The sequence below is a fragment of the Podarcis muralis genome, chromosome 15, assembly GCF_964188315.1.
Source record: "Podarcis muralis chromosome 15, rPodMur119.hap1.1, whole genome shotgun sequence".
Taxonomy (NCBI): Eukaryota; Metazoa; Chordata; class Lepidosauria; order Squamata; family Lacertidae; genus Podarcis; species Podarcis muralis.
In genome coordinates, this window is record NC_135669.1 from 25,000,562 (window position 1) to 25,019,041 (window position 18,480).

The following is an 18,480-nucleotide window of genomic DNA, read 5'->3' on the forward strand; positions in this document are numbered from 1 at the left end:
AATTCTTCAGCAATCGGCCTTCTTTATGGTCCAGCTCTCACTTCCAATGGGAACACCTAGCTATTTTAAATGAATTCTAATCTCCAGGACCTGATGAGCTGCACCAAACGGAACTAAAGGAGCGTGCGGGTGTAATCTCAGAGCCTCTGTCTATAATTTTTGAGAATTCTTGGGAGAACAGGTGAGGTTCCCACAGACTGGAGGTGAGCAAATGTCCCCATCTTCAAGAATGGGAATAATTAAGACCCAGGTAACTACCGACTGGTCAGTTTGACAGCAATACTAGGAAAGGTCCTAGAACAGATAATTAAATGGTCTGGCTGCTCCAGAGAGAGGTTTTGGCATTGAGGATGTGTATGCTCCTTTCAGCCAGCAAGGTCAATACTCCAACAGAAGGGAAATTCCAGATCTGGTTGTAAAAAGGACTGCTGCTAGTTGCTGCCTGCACACTTTCAAGTCTATGGGCTACAAACCTTTTTTAAAAAAATCTGACTCGCATCTGTATGGACTGCAGATTGTTCCATGCAGACAACCCCTTGAACACACAAATGCTAATTCAACTGTGGTATGCTTTCTGACATCTTTTTTTTAATGTCCATTTGTTTATTTAAAGCATTTATATACCTCTGTCCTACCCACAGAAGACATGTGGAGCTGAGGTTTTAAACAGTGACAGTATATATAACCCTGTGTTTCATCATGTAACCCTATCTTTGCAGCCAAGCTGCTCTCAGGCTGTCTGCCCAAAGCTGTGTCTGTGGTGCTGACTTCATACTTACAAGCAATCCATCATTGCTGCAGTCCAGTGAAGTTAGCCTCCTCCCCAAGGGAACACTGTCACAAAGAAAGGTCAGTTGTCCTTCTGGGAGAGTTGCTGTGCTAAGTTGGTTTCAGTAACCTAGTGAGACTCCTCTAACATCTGTCTCATAGAGATTTCACCCAAATGCTAGGTAATACGGTAATTCTACACAGGAACCTGCTGAACAAGTTCACACAACCCCTGGGTGGCTTCAGCAGCAAACCATCTCCCGCACCTCCATGTGTCTGCCACCCTTTATTTGCAGAGAACTCATCCCACCTCACTTCCCAAACCACAACAAAAGACTACTCCACACACCTTTTCTTTTTATATTTATGTAAAACATTCTTGGCAAAGTTAAATGCAACACATTAGTACAAACTTGTCAAATATTTACAATGAATTCTGTGAAGCTATTTCAAGGGCGGACACCCCTGACCTGGGAAGAGATGCCACTGGAACATTTCTGAACCCAGAATACTCATGATCTTCTTCGGGGGTGGAGTATCCAAGTAAAATGAGGAATCAGCCTTTCAAGCACCCATCTATGTGACAAAACTGGATCAACTGATATGACTTCAATCTAAGAAACTCCCGTGGTATAAATAAAAAGGAGATGAATAATCTGTCCCTCCTATCTAGATCTTTCTCCCTTTTCACCTTTTGGAAGAACACTTCATTGAAGGCAACAACCACAGCCAACTCTCCTGTATAAGAGCAGATTATGGTGGTAAAAAGGCAGGTTTGTGCCACTTTAGACTGCAGCTAGCAGGGTCACATTTTTAACGGTCTTCCATCTAAAACAGTGCATGCTTATAAAGGAAGCATCTCGAGGAAATGATCGTATGAATCGCTTCTTCCTTAAGTGCTAAATTATTGCATGCTCGGTGTGGAGTCGAGCATTCAAAAAATGACCCCTTCACCACCTGCAGGTTGAAGTGGTATGCTCCCCCGCTCTACCCCCTCCCTCTTGCATGATACGGGGCTGCATAGTCACCTGCTGCAGAATGGGACAGTATGGTCCTGAGAGGTGGTAGGATGGACAGTAGCATTTCAGAGTATAAGTGAAAAATTCATTCATTTATTTATTTAAAAGGGAAAAACCACTTTCCTAAGTGGAAAGTTAACTGCGTATACCAAACTGCATTGTTTTCCTCCTTAGGTGAGACTTCATTATCTGTACTGGTGGTGGCTTGTTTTTTTTTTAAGCCACAGAGGACCATTCGAAAATGGTTTCTCCAACTGCATTCTTAAAACGGTACCATCCAAAATTCTGCAACTTTGTGCGCTAAAAGAACTGAACCCAAGACCAATTCAGCCTTAGCCAGGTACCCTGATAGCACACACTTGCAAAGGGGATGGACTATATTTCTGCTTGGGGCTGGAGAGAAACTGTAGCCCTCCAGATGCTGTTGGGACTCCAAATCCCATCATCCTTGAATGTTTGCCATGTTGGCTGGAGCTAAAAGGAGCTAGAATCCAACAGAATCAGGAGGACCTGATTGGCTCCCCATCCCTGTGCTAAGACCTTATCCCTCTTGCAGAACTACCATTTTCCCAGCCTGCAAATCATGACTGCTAATCCCAGATGGGCTTGAGTCGTTTAGACATGTCTCAAAGGTGGGTGGTGCTGCTAGCCCTTCATTTCAATTCATTCTAATAAATTATAATACTGCAAGCCTTTGCTCTGCTCTCTGCCAAGCAGCACAATGAACAAACAAAAGTGGAAAGGAGAGCTGTTTTGATTCTGAAGGCAACCCTATTCTATCACTGAGGTTTAGAGGGGGGAAGCATTTCGGCAGTGGAAGAAAATTATGCTTTGGTTGAATGCCTCTTAGAGGTAGCCATGGTTAAATCAAAACAAGATAGCGGCAGTGAAATGCCCTGGTACAGCTTCCCCTTTATTGTTGCCACCTTAGCTTGAAAAGAGAAGGGAGGGATCTGGGCCCCTGCAAAGAAATGAAACACATCAATGACATCTCCAAACTCTCTTTAAACACACACACACACACACACACACACACACACACACACACACACACTCCAAGAGAAGAGAAAAGAAAAATCCACTCGCTGTTTTGGATATTCCAAGGCAGATTAATACAGACCATGAACAAAGGAAACACAAAACAGTCCAAAAAAATCAAAAAATGCAATAATAATATAAAATACTGTCTGCATCCAAAGTTAAGACCATAAAATTGGTAGTTGAAAAACACCATTGCTGCAAAAGTACGCTATGCTTTTTTTAAAAAGAAACACACGCTTGCCCCTCTTCCCCACCCCCACCCCACGGCAGGAAATTGTTCTTGCAGCACAATGACTGGCCCCACAGCACCCTTCCAGACTACGGAATAAAACATGGCAAGAAACTTGGAATTATCAGTTTATAGCTAGATGTGTTGGCAGCCCCCATAATTACTACTAAAAAAGGGAGGGGACCCTGTGTACTTTCTCAATCAACCTCTTTTTCTAATTTGTGACCCAAATTTTTTTGAGTTGAAACTGAATGAATCACATGAGATTAAGAGGCGGCTTTAGCCTTCTTAAAACTGAACAGATTCATTTGGCAACTCTTCCTCTTCTTTTGCTTTTACGTGTGTCCAGGATTCAAAGGGAACATCCAAAGGGTTAGAGCTGCCCTGGGTGTGCCAAAGGTCTTGCCCACATTTGGGGCTTTTCCTTCTAATGCCACATTCTACCACAAACCTGTCCGTTCGGCGTGACGCATCAGAAGGCTGCCATCTGATAAAACACTTCCCTTCCTGCAACTAATTGTACAGTTCTTTCCATCCTGGTCTGAAGCATTTTGTTGCTGCAGGAAGAGCAGAAATACTGAGAGATAAAAGCAATTCTTCCTGCAGATTACAATATGTCCTATTCCCCAACCACCCCCAACCCCAAACAAAGGGAATCAGGAAGAGAACAAGCTGCCCATTTTCCTTGTCTTCTACAGTTTACTGTGCTCTTTGTTAACAATACTGATATGGTTTGAATCAGCACAGGATCTCCCACCTGTCGTTAAATAAAACCTAAGAAGCCTTTTTTCAAAAAAGCTACATTATTACTTAAACACTGTTTGGCCTACCAACCTATTTACATTTTAAATAGAAACATTAACCACTTTTTTTTTTAAGTAATCAAAATATATCTTTGCAAAAACTTTAGAATGCGGAATTCTACAAAAGGAGCAACGGTAGAAAAGCTTTGCCCTCAGTCTTGGTACCATGTTGGAATTTCAGCCCTGCTGCACAGAAGGTTTGGCTTTTGCGCTTACCTGTCCAGGGAAGCACCTGTATGCTTTGATTGGCATGGAAAGGGGTGCACAACAGGCAAGATTGCTCAATGCGAATTAGCGGGATTAGGTGCTGTATGCGCACAGGGGGCATTTTGATGTAAAACCAGGAAGAAATGTTCTCATGCTGGCCTGAAAATGGCTGAAACGTTGCAGAGACATTGAATAGGAAATTCAGCAAAGGTTCTCTGTCCCACTCTATCCTGCTTTGTGTGGATTTCTTGGGAATTTTGCTGTGGGCAAAACCTCAATTTGGAGACGCCAAACCAGGGGTGGGGGTGGAGGAGCAGGATTACACAACCAACTTGTGGCACTGGAAACTGACAAGGCTGAGTTGACCATGCACCATCTGATCAGCATACTGAATAATAAAAAAGATGGAATGACCAAAGAATCCTCCCAAGCAGTTAAATCAGATTCACACAAACACACAAATATATATATTTTTGGCCAACACCACCCTCCAAATCCCAGCCTTTCTAACAACGTGATAATTGAATCCACAAGTTACAATGGCTGGCTGAAGGCAGCATCACCAAGAAAACCCTTAACACCTGGATAACTCCAAGGCGAGGTGGTTCACCTATGTGTGCGCCGTACCACTTCCTAATACAGGTAGGGGTGGCTCACGTGACCAGATGCTCCACCATACAGAATAAAACACCCCGTACAGAGAAAACTAGAATGTCAACAAGAAGGATTTTCGCCTAACCTTCCCGACGGCATGCTATTTTTCAATGTGAGAATCATTCACTTAGTTCTGTCATTGCTGATACAGATGTTCACTGCCAGAACTACAATCTGATGTCCATCACCTAAGCCCAAATTAAGCTGTTATAGTGAAGTGTGGTGATGGCATGACAACTGTCAACTACAAGGTGGGGAGGCGTGAGCCAGAGACTGTGTAGGATCAGAGGAATGGCTATCTTAGACCAAATCCCACCCTCTTAATCTGCCTTCTCCGCCAGCATAAAGTTACGACAACGAAATACCTTGTCATACCTTAAGGAACATTCAGTGGGGAGAAGGGAATGGCTGTCCTACTTACTTCCTCACTGCCTGTTCCTAGACACAATGGAGGATTGCAACTGACTCAGAAGAAAATCACAGCAGAGTGTCAAGAGCATATAAGCCTCAGCAAGGAATGCTGCTTGTATATATCTAGACTCGTGAGAGGGTGCCGCCCCCACGCCTAGAGTACTTTTGTGAAAGGGAATGGTGCACAAAAGACATCAATAAAGACTATGGTAGCCTCCTAAGCCCTAGGATGCTTTGATGGCAGAAGGCTCATGGCATCCTATTTGTGCAGTGTGTGTTGTCATGGGAACTGCATCCTATGGCACCATCCTGGAATTCCTGCCATCTCCATGTGTTGATTGGTGCCTTGTGTGCATGTTTAATAAGCGGACACTGTTGGCAAGAATTACAGCAATTGGCTGGCAGCAACGTAGTTTCTGGGGGGCTCTGGAAGTGTCTGCTGTTTCCGTTATTTGCGCTTCAGGAAAACGAAAGCACACACTGCTTCTGTGCTTTTCAACGCAGCTGCTGCGAGAGCGAAGGATCCCAACTCAAAGCATCAGGTCACCAGATGCTTAGCTGGCCAGTAGAGCCTTTCTGATCTCTCTAGGCAGAATTTCGTTCTACTGCCATTGTTAACACTTCTGTGAATTAAGAGAGAGAGAGAGAGAGAGAGAGAGAGAGAGAGAGAGAGAGAAGAAATGGGAAAGGAAGTAGTGTAAACCCATTTCTAAGATTTCCCCTTTTAAGTGCTGGTAGCCTGGCAGTCTGTAAAACACTGGCAGGAGGCAGCTCCACAGCCTCCAGTGGCATGGAGGAATGATGGAGGAACGTGGTCCCACGGATACTTTTAGGGAATCGTTTTTTCTCCTGCCAAAGGTCCTCTCCTTGTCCACAGGGTCTGGACTGTGCTGATCTACATGGCACTTTCCAGGGAAAGAGAGATTGGTTTGGTTATTTTTAAAAAGAAAGAAAAAAAGAAATCATCGCTTGACTTTGGCCAAAAAATAAAAATCAGGTATGCACACATGTGTGAATGTGTTTGTGTGTGCATGGGTGATTTGTTCGGTTTTCCTCTAAAGCGTATCCATGCACACGCCGTTTGTTATCTGCTCTTTCATAAAGAGTTCCAGAAGGAGGTTCTATCCATATTCCATTCTTGCTGATGGGCAAAATCCAGATTTCTTCTGCCATTTCATATCACGAATGAGGACTTGTGCCTGAAGTCACCCTGGAATGGAGAAACAAGAAAGGTTTTCAGGTGGGGGGTATAGAAGTTCTATAGGGTACACCTCCTGCAACTGCTTGGCCCAGCCTAAATTAAAGCAAAGTCATTCTATGAAACGGAGTCATATAGGCCATTTTTGTATCCTACACTTAAGACTGTTGAGGGGTTCTGGGTTTTCCACACATCCCTTTGGTCCCTGTGGCTTCAGAATGGAGGCGATGGAGTCCAGAAAGCAGCACTCTGTTCTTCCTCCTCCTTGGCCTCCCACTCACACCTGCCACATGTAGTGCTCCAACCAGCACAATCTCCTGAGACTTCCCTGGCCTCTTCCTATAGATGGAGTCATACAAAGGCGGCTGCAGCTCACCCTTTAGCTTGTGGTTCTGAATGACTCCAGGGCTCCTTAAAGCAGCCACCTGTGTGTTTCTGCTGCAGGGTAGATATTTTGTTTCTCTCACCTGCCTGAGAAGGTCAGACAGATGGGAAAGTGGCAACCAGATCAAGCCGCGCATGGGCAGGAAGGGTGCTTGTTAACGGCACTCGATCACATTCCTCCCTTTCTTGCCTCGCTTCACTCATTCCTCCCTTTCTTTTGTCGGCTCCCCTACCGTTGAGATTTAAATTGCAAGCCGCTTGGGGCACAGACCTGGCTTCCTCCATTTAACTTTCAAGGTGCTTTGTTCTGCCTTGTGAAGCTAAATAATTGCACTTGGAAGGGAAGCCCAGATTCACATCTACTCTGCACTTAAAAGCCCAAAATTGCGGGCAATGAACCGGTACACCTTGTGCAAACAAAATTACTCAGGATATAATTATTTAATCTATATAACTCTGGAGGAAAGCAGTTCTCACCCACTACTAGCAAAGGCTGAAAACTTCATGCAAAACTGGGTGGGGGGCAGTGAAACACATAAGAAACAAATATGCAAATCAGGCCAATTTTTCTTAATTTATACAGGTCACAGAATCCACCTTTTCCCAGTCCAGCAGTTGAATTCATGGAAACATAGAATTTGTTTATCAGGAGGGCACATAGCCCTGGAACTCTGCCCTAATTATTAAATGAGCATTATGGGAGAGGGTGCCTTTTAAATATATATAAAAGCAGCATTGAACCAGGAAGCTTCAACATCCAAAGTCAGCACCAACATCTATCCACCTTTTGGAGCTGCCTCCCCGGCTCATCTCAAACTCCGCAGTGAATGCATCGCCCTGAGATCTAACCTATTTCAAATGTATCTATTGACTTTGGGCCCTGGGGGACCTTCTTACCTCTTCATCTGTGCGGATGTAGTTCACGCCGTCTGGCTTCGCTGGAGTCTTGTAGCTGGAAACAAGGAATACACAATTTACTTGCGGCGCGGAAAGAAGGCTCTTAGTTAGATCACTGGTTTTCAAGCATCTGCTGCTGGGAGGACTGTGTGTGTGCTCCCTCACATGATTTTACCTATGTATTTATTTAGAAGAGGTCGCAGAGAACATTACAAAGTCACAGGGTAAAATGCAGAGGCTGGTTTGGGGCTCAGAAAGGAAGCACCATGCTCTGTAGCTGCGGCTTGAATTATTACAAGCCAGGAGGTCCAAAAAGGTTTCCCCATGATGGCAAATCGAAAGGGCCAAAGTTTCTTTCCATTGCACTGAAATAAGCAGACATGAATTCTGAGAATGCCCATTTGGAGCAATACTAAAGGAGTCCAAGGAGAAGGCAAGACAAAATGCTGACAAGAGTGAAGTTGGGAGGGACGGGAAGGAGAAAGAAAGCTGTGGGCACTAACCCGCCTTTCAGGCAGAACTTGGTGGTTTGGTAGTTTGGCATTTGGCTAGGAGAAAATGCTCCCTGACCCACGAACAACCTTGCTGAGCTGTGTGCTCTGCACAGTGGGCTCATTTGTACCTCACTCTCAGCAGACCTGCACCTTCGAACAGCTGCATCATGGGAGAACAGCTAGGGAAAGCAACTTTTTCGAGCATTTAGAAGAGTTTGTTTCTGTCTTAGTATTGATTATATAAAGCCAAATAACACACACTTCCTGCTCTTTGTGTTATGTATATGCCCTGCGATTAAACAGAAACATCGAACTGAAGATATACCCAAGCTGGAGCCCTTCAACGGCTGCTCTAAGAGCAAGGGTGATCTCCAACTCTTAAGCCCTGGCAGCTCGGAAGCCTGAGTCGGTTTTAACAAATAAGATGGGAACTACGTTATCTTTCTCTGGTCACTGCCCCAGGGTCTTCCTTTTCCTCGGGTGTCATTTCCTGTTGTGACTAATTTTAAGCCTTTGGGCTCACTCGCTACTGCAGCTGGTCGCAGGAAAGTTGCCTCATTTCACGTCGCCCAGCAGATGCAGTAACGGGAAAGCTGAGCACCAGATGACAGAAATGAAGAAGTCAGGCGTCTGAGCCCAAGGTTTCTGCCCAGTGCCAGTAAGTTAAAACTCCTGTGTTCAGAGGCCATGGTGCAAAACTGCACAGGCATAGATTAAAGGGCACAGGAGCCCTGTTGAGAATGGGCCCTGCATCTCCATCCTGCCTTATTTCACCTGTGTGCTCCCCACATCCTGACCTGCAGCATTCCAAAAGCCCTGGTTCTCTCAGGATGGGCAAACCTGCTACAGTCAGAGCTTATCCCCCAGCTTTGAAAATCACCATCACCCCCATTGCTTTTGATGAGGAAATGTGAACACCCACCCAAAGAACAAGGCTGGCACTGTCTTCACAGGGAGATGCTTCATCACAGGTCAGACAATTTGTCCACCTAACCTAGTATTGCCAGCTCAAGTAGAAACAGACCTTTCCCATCAGCTGGCAAACAGAACCTTTTAAACTAGAGATTCTTTGAACTGGACCTGAGACTTCCTGCATGAAGAAGAAGAAGAAGAAGAAGAAGAAGAAGAAGAAGAAGAAGAAGAAGAAGAGGAGGAGTTTGGATTTGATACCCCGCCTTTCACTCCCCTTCAGGAGTCTCAAAGCGGCTAACAATCTCCTTTCCCTTCCTCCCCCACAACAAACACTCTGTGAGGTGAGTGGGGCTGAGAGACTTCAGAGAAGTGTGACTGGCCCAAGGTCACCCAGCAGCTGCAGGTGGAGGAGCGGAGACGCGAACCCGGTTCCCCAGATTACGTGACTACCGCTCTTAACCACTACACCACACTGGTGTAGAACACACTTCCGGGTTTTGCCGCTCATGCATGCACAGAAACACAAGATGACGTCACGCGCATGCGCAGAAGCGGTGAATTGCAACCTGCGCGTGCGCAGACACACCGCTGCGGGTTGCACTCTTTTCATGTTGCGAACGGGCCTCCGGAACAGATCCTGTTCACAACCAGAGGTACCACTGTAGCAATATCGCCAAGGACTGTTTCCTTTAATGTTTCTCTCCATTCAAAGTCCTGCAGCCGTTGGGAGTGCCCCTTTGTTAGAATTCTTTTACCTTGTGTAATGAGCACTCAGTTCATTGCACCAGATTTGAGGCATTTGCTCTTTAAAGCAGTTGGCCTTACATGCAACCCAGTCCCATGTGTGCATGCAGATTGGCTTTAATCACATGGTCTTTCGCTCCCTCTGCTGAGAGAAAATCACCTGGGGGGAAAGCAGTGAGATGAGGAATCAGTTGCTTAGGCTTACCTATTTCCATTTTGCTTGTTGTTCACAAATAATCCCTTCCTGTATGCGCAGCAGATTCCCACTGTAGTCAGCAAGAGGACAGCGAGGACCACCATGACCCCTCCAACAATCCCAGCAATGTTAAGGTCATCTGGAGGAGAGAAGACAGCCATGAACATCCAGCCCCTCCCTGTTTGCGGTGGAAAGACTGCATCCTGAACATCAGCAAAAAACCACCCCTGCCCCACTTCCTAGACTCACAGACTTCCATCTCCATCTCCTCGCACCAGGCATCACCCACGGCATTCGTCGCTCTACAGGTGTAACGGCCCGTGTCTCCTTTTTGCACTTCGCTGAAGACCTGCACAAATACAAGTTGTGATTCCCAGTAATAAGTGGTATTTATGAAAGCTTTCCCCAAGCACTCAGTGTGTTTCTTGTACAGTACGTTCTATGAGACTGTACCCTTTCAGAATGGGGTGGGGGGTAGTTGGAGGGGGGAGGTCACATATTTGAAGGCTCCTTCCATCAAAAAAACTCCCTGCGTGTAGAAAAAGCAGCACTTTAAAAGAGAGGAAGGTTTAAGCCTAGCATGCTTTCTGCATACAGGGACATTTTCTACATGAAGAGCATGAAATAAATGCATACCCCTCCCATTTCCTTTGCCTCCATTTCCTTCCTCTCATCTCCCCACTGCACTGAATTATATACCAGGAGGGGCTGTCCTCTTGCATTTTGTAAAGCACCATGCATGCCTATGGATGACAGAGTAAGACCTATAATATCCCCCCCAATCTGCATTCTGAAATGGCACGGTCCCAGATGTCTGCACCACATGCCTTTCCCCCCCCTGAATGTGTAAACTGGCTCTGAACTCTACCTAGAGAATTAGAAGCTACAAGCGCGGCCTGAAACAGAATGTGGCAGTGTGTACCCTTCCTCCTAATGGGAGCATTCGTTTTCAGGGATCCAGACATTGAGCTGTACCCCCCTTTCCAAGGTAGTACATTCCATTTCCAACACCTGGTTTTCTTTTCCAATTGACAGGCAAACATTCCAGGGCTACTGACCATGCTTAGTCGTCAGTCAGATGCTTTCCCCAGTTTTTGTATTTCTGGAAACCTCTGGGTTCCACAGAGCCTTGCTGGTGATGCCTCCCTCCTGCTTCTCAGTGGCCACTCAAGTTCACCATTATAAAAATTGATGGGGCTGAGAGCGAGAGCACAAAAAGCCGATCTGCAGGGAATGCAGAACATTCCTCCAGCCTGCTAGGCCCGTGGAATGCAGGGAGCCCCAGAGATGACCTGGCACTTTGACTGTCTCTACTTGATATGAATAATGGAAGCATTCCCCATGCTGTGCTAGGCCGGTGGTCCAGGAACGAACCAGCAACCAGTTCTCCCCCGGCAGAAAACTGCTGAGGAAGCCCTCTCTTGCCAAAATGTAAATTGAGGCTGGCAGAGGACATCGTGAGTGCCTGCTGAAGGGACAGAAGTGTCTCCTACGTTTTGTACCTATATTTAGCACTTGGAAGAACTACTGAACATTTTAAGGAGGGAAAGATCAAAGAGAGGCTGGCAGCTCCTTCGCTCTCTTCGTGTGCAACGCTGGGAAAAAGGTGCTCCGCTACAAATGCTAGTGGGGTTATAGCATCAATTAGTAAAATGGAGAAAATGAATGCCAGCAGGGAGGGCATTTTTTCTTCTCTTGTTAGTGACTGGAACTCAAGAGTAACCCAATGAAACAGGCAAGCATTAAGGAAATCTTTCTCTCCTTTATTTGATGCACAATTAACTTATGGGAGTCGCTGCCACAAAATGAGGTAATAGGTTGATCATAGATGGCTTGCAAATAAAAGGACTGGCCAAACTAGTGGAGGGAAGGGCTATCGTTTAGCTACTATGATAGCCTAATGGAGCCTCCAGGCTCGGAGATAGTCTACCTAGGAATACCAGGATGCTGGGGACAAATAACAGAGGAGGAAAGGTGGTCTTTGCCATCCTGTTTGTGAGCTTTCACAAAGCATCTGCTGGAGCAGGGAGTCCTCATTGTTTGAAGCAGAATACTGGACTAGATAAAGGTTCACTCTGAGCCACCGAGGCAATGCCCTGTCAGTTCCCTCCAGACCCCAAGTGTGATGAGTTGTATATCAGCCATTATTGCTAAGGTTTGGCCAGCTTGGCATCACCAGCTCCCATCAGGAACACAGGAAGTTGCCTTATACTGATTCATGCCCCTAGTCCACCTAGCTCTGTATTGTCTACACTGACCGGTAGCATCTCTCCAGTGTTTCAGACAGCGCTACCTGGAGATGCCAGGACTTGAACCTGGTGTCTCCCGCATGCAAAACAGATGCTCTACCACTGAGATAGGACCCTTCTCCAAAAGTGAAACACTGCTCTGAGTGACAGCCATCAAAGCAGCAAATTGAGTGCCTATATGGTTCTTTGGCCAGGCTGGGTAGAGCTGAAAGGGCCTGAGTGCAACAACATCTGGAGGGTACCAGTCTGTGAAAGGCTGACCTAAACCGTAAGAATAAGCCATTAGTACAAAGAGCTTTCTTTTAGAAACAGATTTTCTTTTCTTTTAAATTTCTAAATGAGTATTCTACATAAAATATAACAGCACCCAGTCTTGCAGCATTATCATATGCGTTCTGGTACGCATTAAAAAGGTAATGATTTCTGGAAAAAGGAAAAAGCTCTACAGAAATAATCTCTGCTCCCACCCCCCAGCATCTGTTAATCTAGCAATTTGTGCTATTTCTAAAGTTCTTAACTACCATCCCAAAAAGGTGGGTGGCAACACCATATACCATCATTCAGTCAGAAATGAATTTGCAGCTACCGAGAAATAATATATTTTAGGTTTTGCGCTTGAAACAAGCTGGTTTCTTAAGAATAAGCATATTTCTTATTAATGATACTAATTTGCCTCTGGATTTGAAACTTCTGTGCTCCCTTGCACACTCAAATGATACGTTGTGCAATAAAGCGCCTGCTTAAAAGATACTTTGGATTTATAGGACAAACTGAGGTGCCTCTAAAATGCATGAAGGGGCGCTATTAAAATGGCTGGATGCCCAATTTTTTGTGATTTTATTTTTTTAAACATTTTGGGGAAAGATCTAAGTGTTCAAGGCCAGGTGGTTGGTTAAAACAACAACCACGCTTGGCCTCAAGTTTCTGTCACCAGGCATAGAGAAGCAGACCGTTGTTGTTTTTCAAATATCATCAACCGTGAACCATCAGTCATAAATGTACAAACTTCCCATCCCTTCTATGAGAAAGGAGGTGCACATACCCAGCACAGACATCCTTAAACAGGCAAAAACTTAAGCCAGACCAACTGCAAAGCAGGAAAAAGAGTTGCTACCACCTTCCTGCTTTGCTTTGCTACAGCTTTCAGAGTGGAGAGATGTTGGAGTATCCCTGGTGGAGGATGCTGGACCCACCCACAGCTGATTTGCAATAGCTGGCCTGAAACCAGCCTTTTGGGTGGAGCAGGAGGTTAAAAGGGGAATAAAATAGTTGTTTATCTGCTAATTAGTGGGTCAGAGCATTGTTTGTTTATTATCTGAGTGTGGTTTGCATGGCGGGTGTGTTCTTTCATAAATGTTAACATTAGGCAATATATTGATGATGTATTGTACAACCCCCCCCTTATGTTATTTTTGTGTGGGTGTCGCTTGGAGACCTTTTCCAAGAAAAAAAATGATCGTGCAAATCAGGTATGTCTGGGTACACATTTATGCACATCAGCCACATTACTTGTGACATTGTGAGCATCAAAGGTAAAGGTGAAGGACCCCTGGATGGTTAAGTCCAGGGGGATGCCCGTATGTCCCCACTCCTCATTGAAAATTTCCATTTCAGTGAATGTCTGAACAGGCTAATAGCATTATAATTAGGGGTGAGCAGAGGAGCATCCAATTCAGGGGTGGCTAAACTGTGCCCCTTCAGATGTTGCTGAACTCCCATAATCCTTGGCCACTGACCGTGCTTGATAGGGCTGACAGGACTTTTGGTTCACAACATCTGGAGGGCACCAACATTGGCTAACCCTGATCCAATCCAACACACTGCCCAAAAGATAGCCTTCCTCTGCCTGCCTGCCGCGTGAGACTTACCAACGTGCCCGTTTTTGTGTTCATAGTGAAGGAGGAATTCTGGAATTTGGAGCTGGATTTGGAGTCAAGAGGCAAAGTTTCACCATTACGGTACCATTTGTAAGTTGGTTCGGGGAAGCCTTCCTTTTCCTGGCAGTGGAGAGTAGCAGATTTACCCACGGGCACCGACTGGGGCACTCGGCACTTTGGGGCCACTGGTTTCACTGTTGGGGAAAGAGATGCCCACTAGGTAAGTCAGACTGGTTAATCATTTGCCACTATTCACATCCCACCCAACATTTGTTTCATTCATCCCTTCATGCTGAATCGCTAAACCGCTCCAAGTCAGTTACAAAATAAACACAAAGCAGCGCCACTCCAATGAACACTGCAAAAAGCATGCACAATGCTTGGGTGTAGTTTTGCCCCCGTCTCGTGAGCCAGAGAGCAGGGCAGCAACAGAGCAAGGCAGAGACAGGCCACAGCTGCAGGCCTCACTCTGCGCTGTAATTAGCCCCACAGATCACACCAAGCCGGCTCTCAAGAAGCATGATCTGAGAGGATTGGGAAATTGGTGACTGGTTGATTTTTAGCACATTATAAGATCAAGCTGCTTTAAATAATAACAACAATAATGGCTCCCTGCTCCTGGTCTCAGAAGCTAGTCAGACATCAAGGCTGAATAGGGGACCAACATAGCAAGCTTGCCAGGCATCAACTGCTGTCTCACTGTCCATTTGGCATCCATCAGCCCTTATCGCAAAGCGGCAGAGCAGAAGTTCTGCAGCTGAGCTCCTGGGACTTCGGGTTAAGAGGATTCTCAGGTGACAGGGCTGGGAGAAACCTCCCCTTGAGACTGGGAAGACTCTTCTGCTTAAAGTAGACAGCAGTGAGTTAGAGAGACTGGTAAAAGGTACTTTCATGTACTCATATATTTCTCCTTCTCCAAAGAATTTATAGCTAATATATTTTACATTTTTAAAAAAGCTGCACATCTTAAGGGGAAATGCATTGAAAAACACTGGAAAAGCCATAGTTTATGAGGAAATTGCTCACAAAATGTGTACAATTAAATGCAGGCTTTTTGTGGCTTTTGAAAAATCTGCACATAACAGGATGTGCAGGTCTATGACTGAGCGCCAGCGGGAATGGAACAGGATGGAATGAAGCCATTCCTAGCACCAAGTGATTTGAACAAAAGGCATCCAATCCCCGTGTACGTGCACAATGTGAGGATATCTAGGCTTATACCATGAACTGTCAGGTTGATGTTGATCTCAGCTCCAATATGCGTGTCTTCAGGAGCCGCAACCTCGCACCGGTAGATGCCTTTATCTGCACGGGTCACATTGTGGATGACCAGTGATGTCCTCCCATGGAGCTCTGCACGGTCCACCCAGTCTCCTACAGAAAGGCAAGGAAGAAGGGTGGAAGGTGTCCCCTGATACATCCGGCCCCCTGGAAATCTTAGTTAGCCCTCATAGCTCACAAAGCCTTAAGTGGAAATGGCAAAAAGTTCTAGGCACCCATCTGCTTTTTTGAAACTCTGAACAGAAAGTTGCTCGCGGTTCAAATGAAACCTCAAGAAGAAAATCACTGCAAACATTTCCTACCCTGCATCTTGTGGTCAAAATACACGTAGCTTGTGTCCTTGCCCGCAATTTTCTTCCATTCAATCCTAGGATTGACTGTCTTGGTGGAAGTGATGATGCAGGAAAGCTCAGCACCTGCAGCAGGAACACACACAAGCACAGATTAAGAAGGAACATCTTGTCATTTACGTAGCCTTTCCAGGGAAAAGCCTCGCCCGGTGAAGCCAAGAATCTCGCCTTCCATCTGCCTCCCAAGTAGAGAAAAATCTGCTGAACCTCAGAAGCTGCTGGACGGGAGATTGTGGACCCGAGCCAGCAAGTGAGCAGCCAACACAGATAGCAACTACTGGGAGAAAATACAAAAACAGTAGTCTAGTTCATGCCAACAATTTATTGCAACTGGCTGGACATGCTGGGTGTGAGGTGACAGAGGGGGTGTCTCTTAAAAGGATCAGAGGGTTGGGGTTTGGGAGAAAGTGTGCGGGGGGGGGGGTGGAACTCTCATTTTATTGTAACATTTACGTATTGCCCATTAAAGGCATAGGAGCCCTGATGAAGTTGCAATTTGGAACTGTTTGGTTCCTGCAGGCACTGGTGGGGTTGGCCAGTGTGGTGCCTTCTAGATGGTGCTGGTCTGCAGCTCCAATTATTCCTGACCATGGGCAATTCTGGATGAGGCTGATGGGAGGTTGAAGTCCATCTGGAGGGCACCACATTGGCTGCTCCTGTCCCAATGAGTAGCTTGATGGCACCTGACCATGTTTGGCACTGAAGCAAAGCAGGATCAGGCCTGGTTAACATCTGGGTGAAGACTGGCTTTCCTCACCATCCAGTTCTTCAGAAGGGTCATAACTCAGTGACAGAACACATGTTTTGCATGCAAAAAGTCCCAGGTTCAAGCTCTGGCATATCCGGGCAGGGGCAAGGAAGACTTCTGGTTCAGTTTACACACAAGCCAAGGCATGACTTGGTGCAGAAGCATGGATTCCTGGAGAGTAGATCACAGTAACTTCAGACTTCTTCCAATACTGCTTCTGTTGCACTGCTGTGATCCAAGCATTGCTTTGGCCCAGGCTGCCATCCGAACCCAGGCTCGTGATTTGTCCCCAAACCAGAACAAACTTTGGTTGCAGCTTGTGGTTTATTGGGAACAAGACGAACCATGAATCTGGTTTCGGCCTACACGCTAAGCCAAGCCATGGCTTGGCTCACACCAGCAGCAGGACCAAAAAGGGAGCAAAGCGGTCACTATCTTCTCTCTGGGATCCCGCACGTTTGTGCTAAGCCGTGTTTTGACTTTCTTTCAGAGACGTGAACAGCCTCTGCCATTCAGTGTAGACAATATTAAGCTAAATGGAACTAAAGTATTGACCGCAAAAAGTAGCTTCCAATGCCACACTTACGGTAAAATTCCTGCACCACGGGGTTCAAGTCAGTGGAAAACAGCTCTACGGCCAAGATTCTGTAGCCTATGAAAAACAAGCAAGCGGCAGCATAAGAAACAAGAAAGGCACCTCATACATTTCTGGCCTGGAAACATTCACTTGAAGCTCTGCACCACCCCATCAAATCCCTGGAAATAAAAAAAGGGGCGAGTTTAGCAAAATCTGATGTAATCCTTGCTGATCCACCTACTCAGATTTATATTTAGCAGGGTTAGGGTGGTGGTAGTTATGTACAATTATATGATTCTGCTCTGCAACAGGTGGCCCAATACTAATTTAATAGAAGATAAGTGATTGACATCTCTTCCACTTAAAGATATAGTAGCAGGAAAATAATTGTTCTACAATATGTCATCAACAGTTCAAATTAGACCTCAGCACCTGCAGGGTGTGAAATAGCAGTCTGTGCACTGCATGATGCCTTAGGTGGTCATGCATGTGCATTTATATTGGGTGTGAAATGTTGTTTAGCCTGGCAGACCAGGTCCTTAGCTCCCCAATGTGACATCAGGAAACTTGCTTCCTTTGCTGTGCAGCTTAAGTTCAAGCCATGCTGCAAAGGAGGATCCCAGCTGATCCAAGCAAGGCTTGATCGTGGCCCTCAAGCCCAGCTTTTGGCAGGAAAAGGTGGTTGGGATTGATAGCTGTTGGCATCCAACAAGATCTAGAAGGCCACAGGCTCCTCATCCCTTGGTTACAGAAACCAGATGTAGATACGTCACTGAAGGTCTAAATCTGCTTGTCTAGGAACCCCAAGAATACCACCCTTTTGTTCCATTGTGGTAGAAGGGGGTAAATGTAAATGTAGCAAATGAAAAAAATGAATTAGAAGATGGAAGCAAAGAAGGCAGCCAGCACTGTATTATTGTAGGCTCAGCACTTCAAAAACAGGCTCCAGGCCACACAGAAGCTCCTTTCATTCCTCCAGCTTTGATTCCAATCTACGACTTAAGAGAATCTGTCTTTTTTTATACCCTCACTTTCCTCCCCCTTCTGAGGTAAATACATCTCGCTAATCCCAGCAAAAATCCAAGGCATTAAAGCAACTCGCTGAAAAGAAGCCCCAGAGTAAGCAGAGGAAAATCCCCCTGAACTCCTCCTGACATTTTTACAAAGATGTCACCACAGAGACCAGGCAAGGAGAGAGGGTGTTTTGCTCACTGTATTCCACATGTCCTCTCCTGGAGTGAGGCTGCCAAGCAAACACTCGCTTTTCTGACCTAAGGAGTTACATAGTGCTTTTTGGAGAGCTTGAGCAACTTGCCAACTCTGGTGGTGAATCTGTGGTGAAATCCCAGCAAGAGGGGCAGGAGATTTATTTGTGTCCGGCATTTCCTCCTAAGAAGCTCAAGGCAGCCTAGTTGGGTATCTTTCCCCTCCTCCCCTCTAT

At 45.8% G+C, this 18,480-nt stretch overlaps 1 protein-coding gene across 1 annotated transcript in view; it reads right to left on the reverse strand.

The window, feature by feature from the left end:
- Positions 1-1,118: 1,118 nt before the first annotated feature.
- Positions 1,119-18,480, reverse strand: part of JAM3 (junctional adhesion molecule 3) — a 39,843-nt gene continuing 22,481 nt past the window's right edge. The window contains exons 2-9 of the mRNA XM_028708727.2: positions 17,049-17,114; positions 15,667-15,780; positions 15,305-15,457; positions 14,075-14,277; positions 10,207-10,306; positions 9,967-10,096; positions 7,612-7,666; positions 1,119-6,342 (exon numbers count right to left, since the gene is read on the reverse strand). Coding sequence (XP_028564560.2) covers positions 6,307-6,342; positions 7,612-7,666; positions 9,967-10,096; positions 10,207-10,306; positions 14,075-14,277; positions 15,305-15,457; positions 15,667-15,780; positions 17,049-17,114 — 857 coding nt within the window. The 3' untranslated portion in view covers positions 1,119-6,306. The remainder of the gene's footprint in view (positions 6,343-7,611; positions 7,667-9,966; positions 10,097-10,206; positions 10,307-14,074; positions 14,278-15,304; positions 15,458-15,666; positions 15,781-17,048; positions 17,115-18,480) is intronic.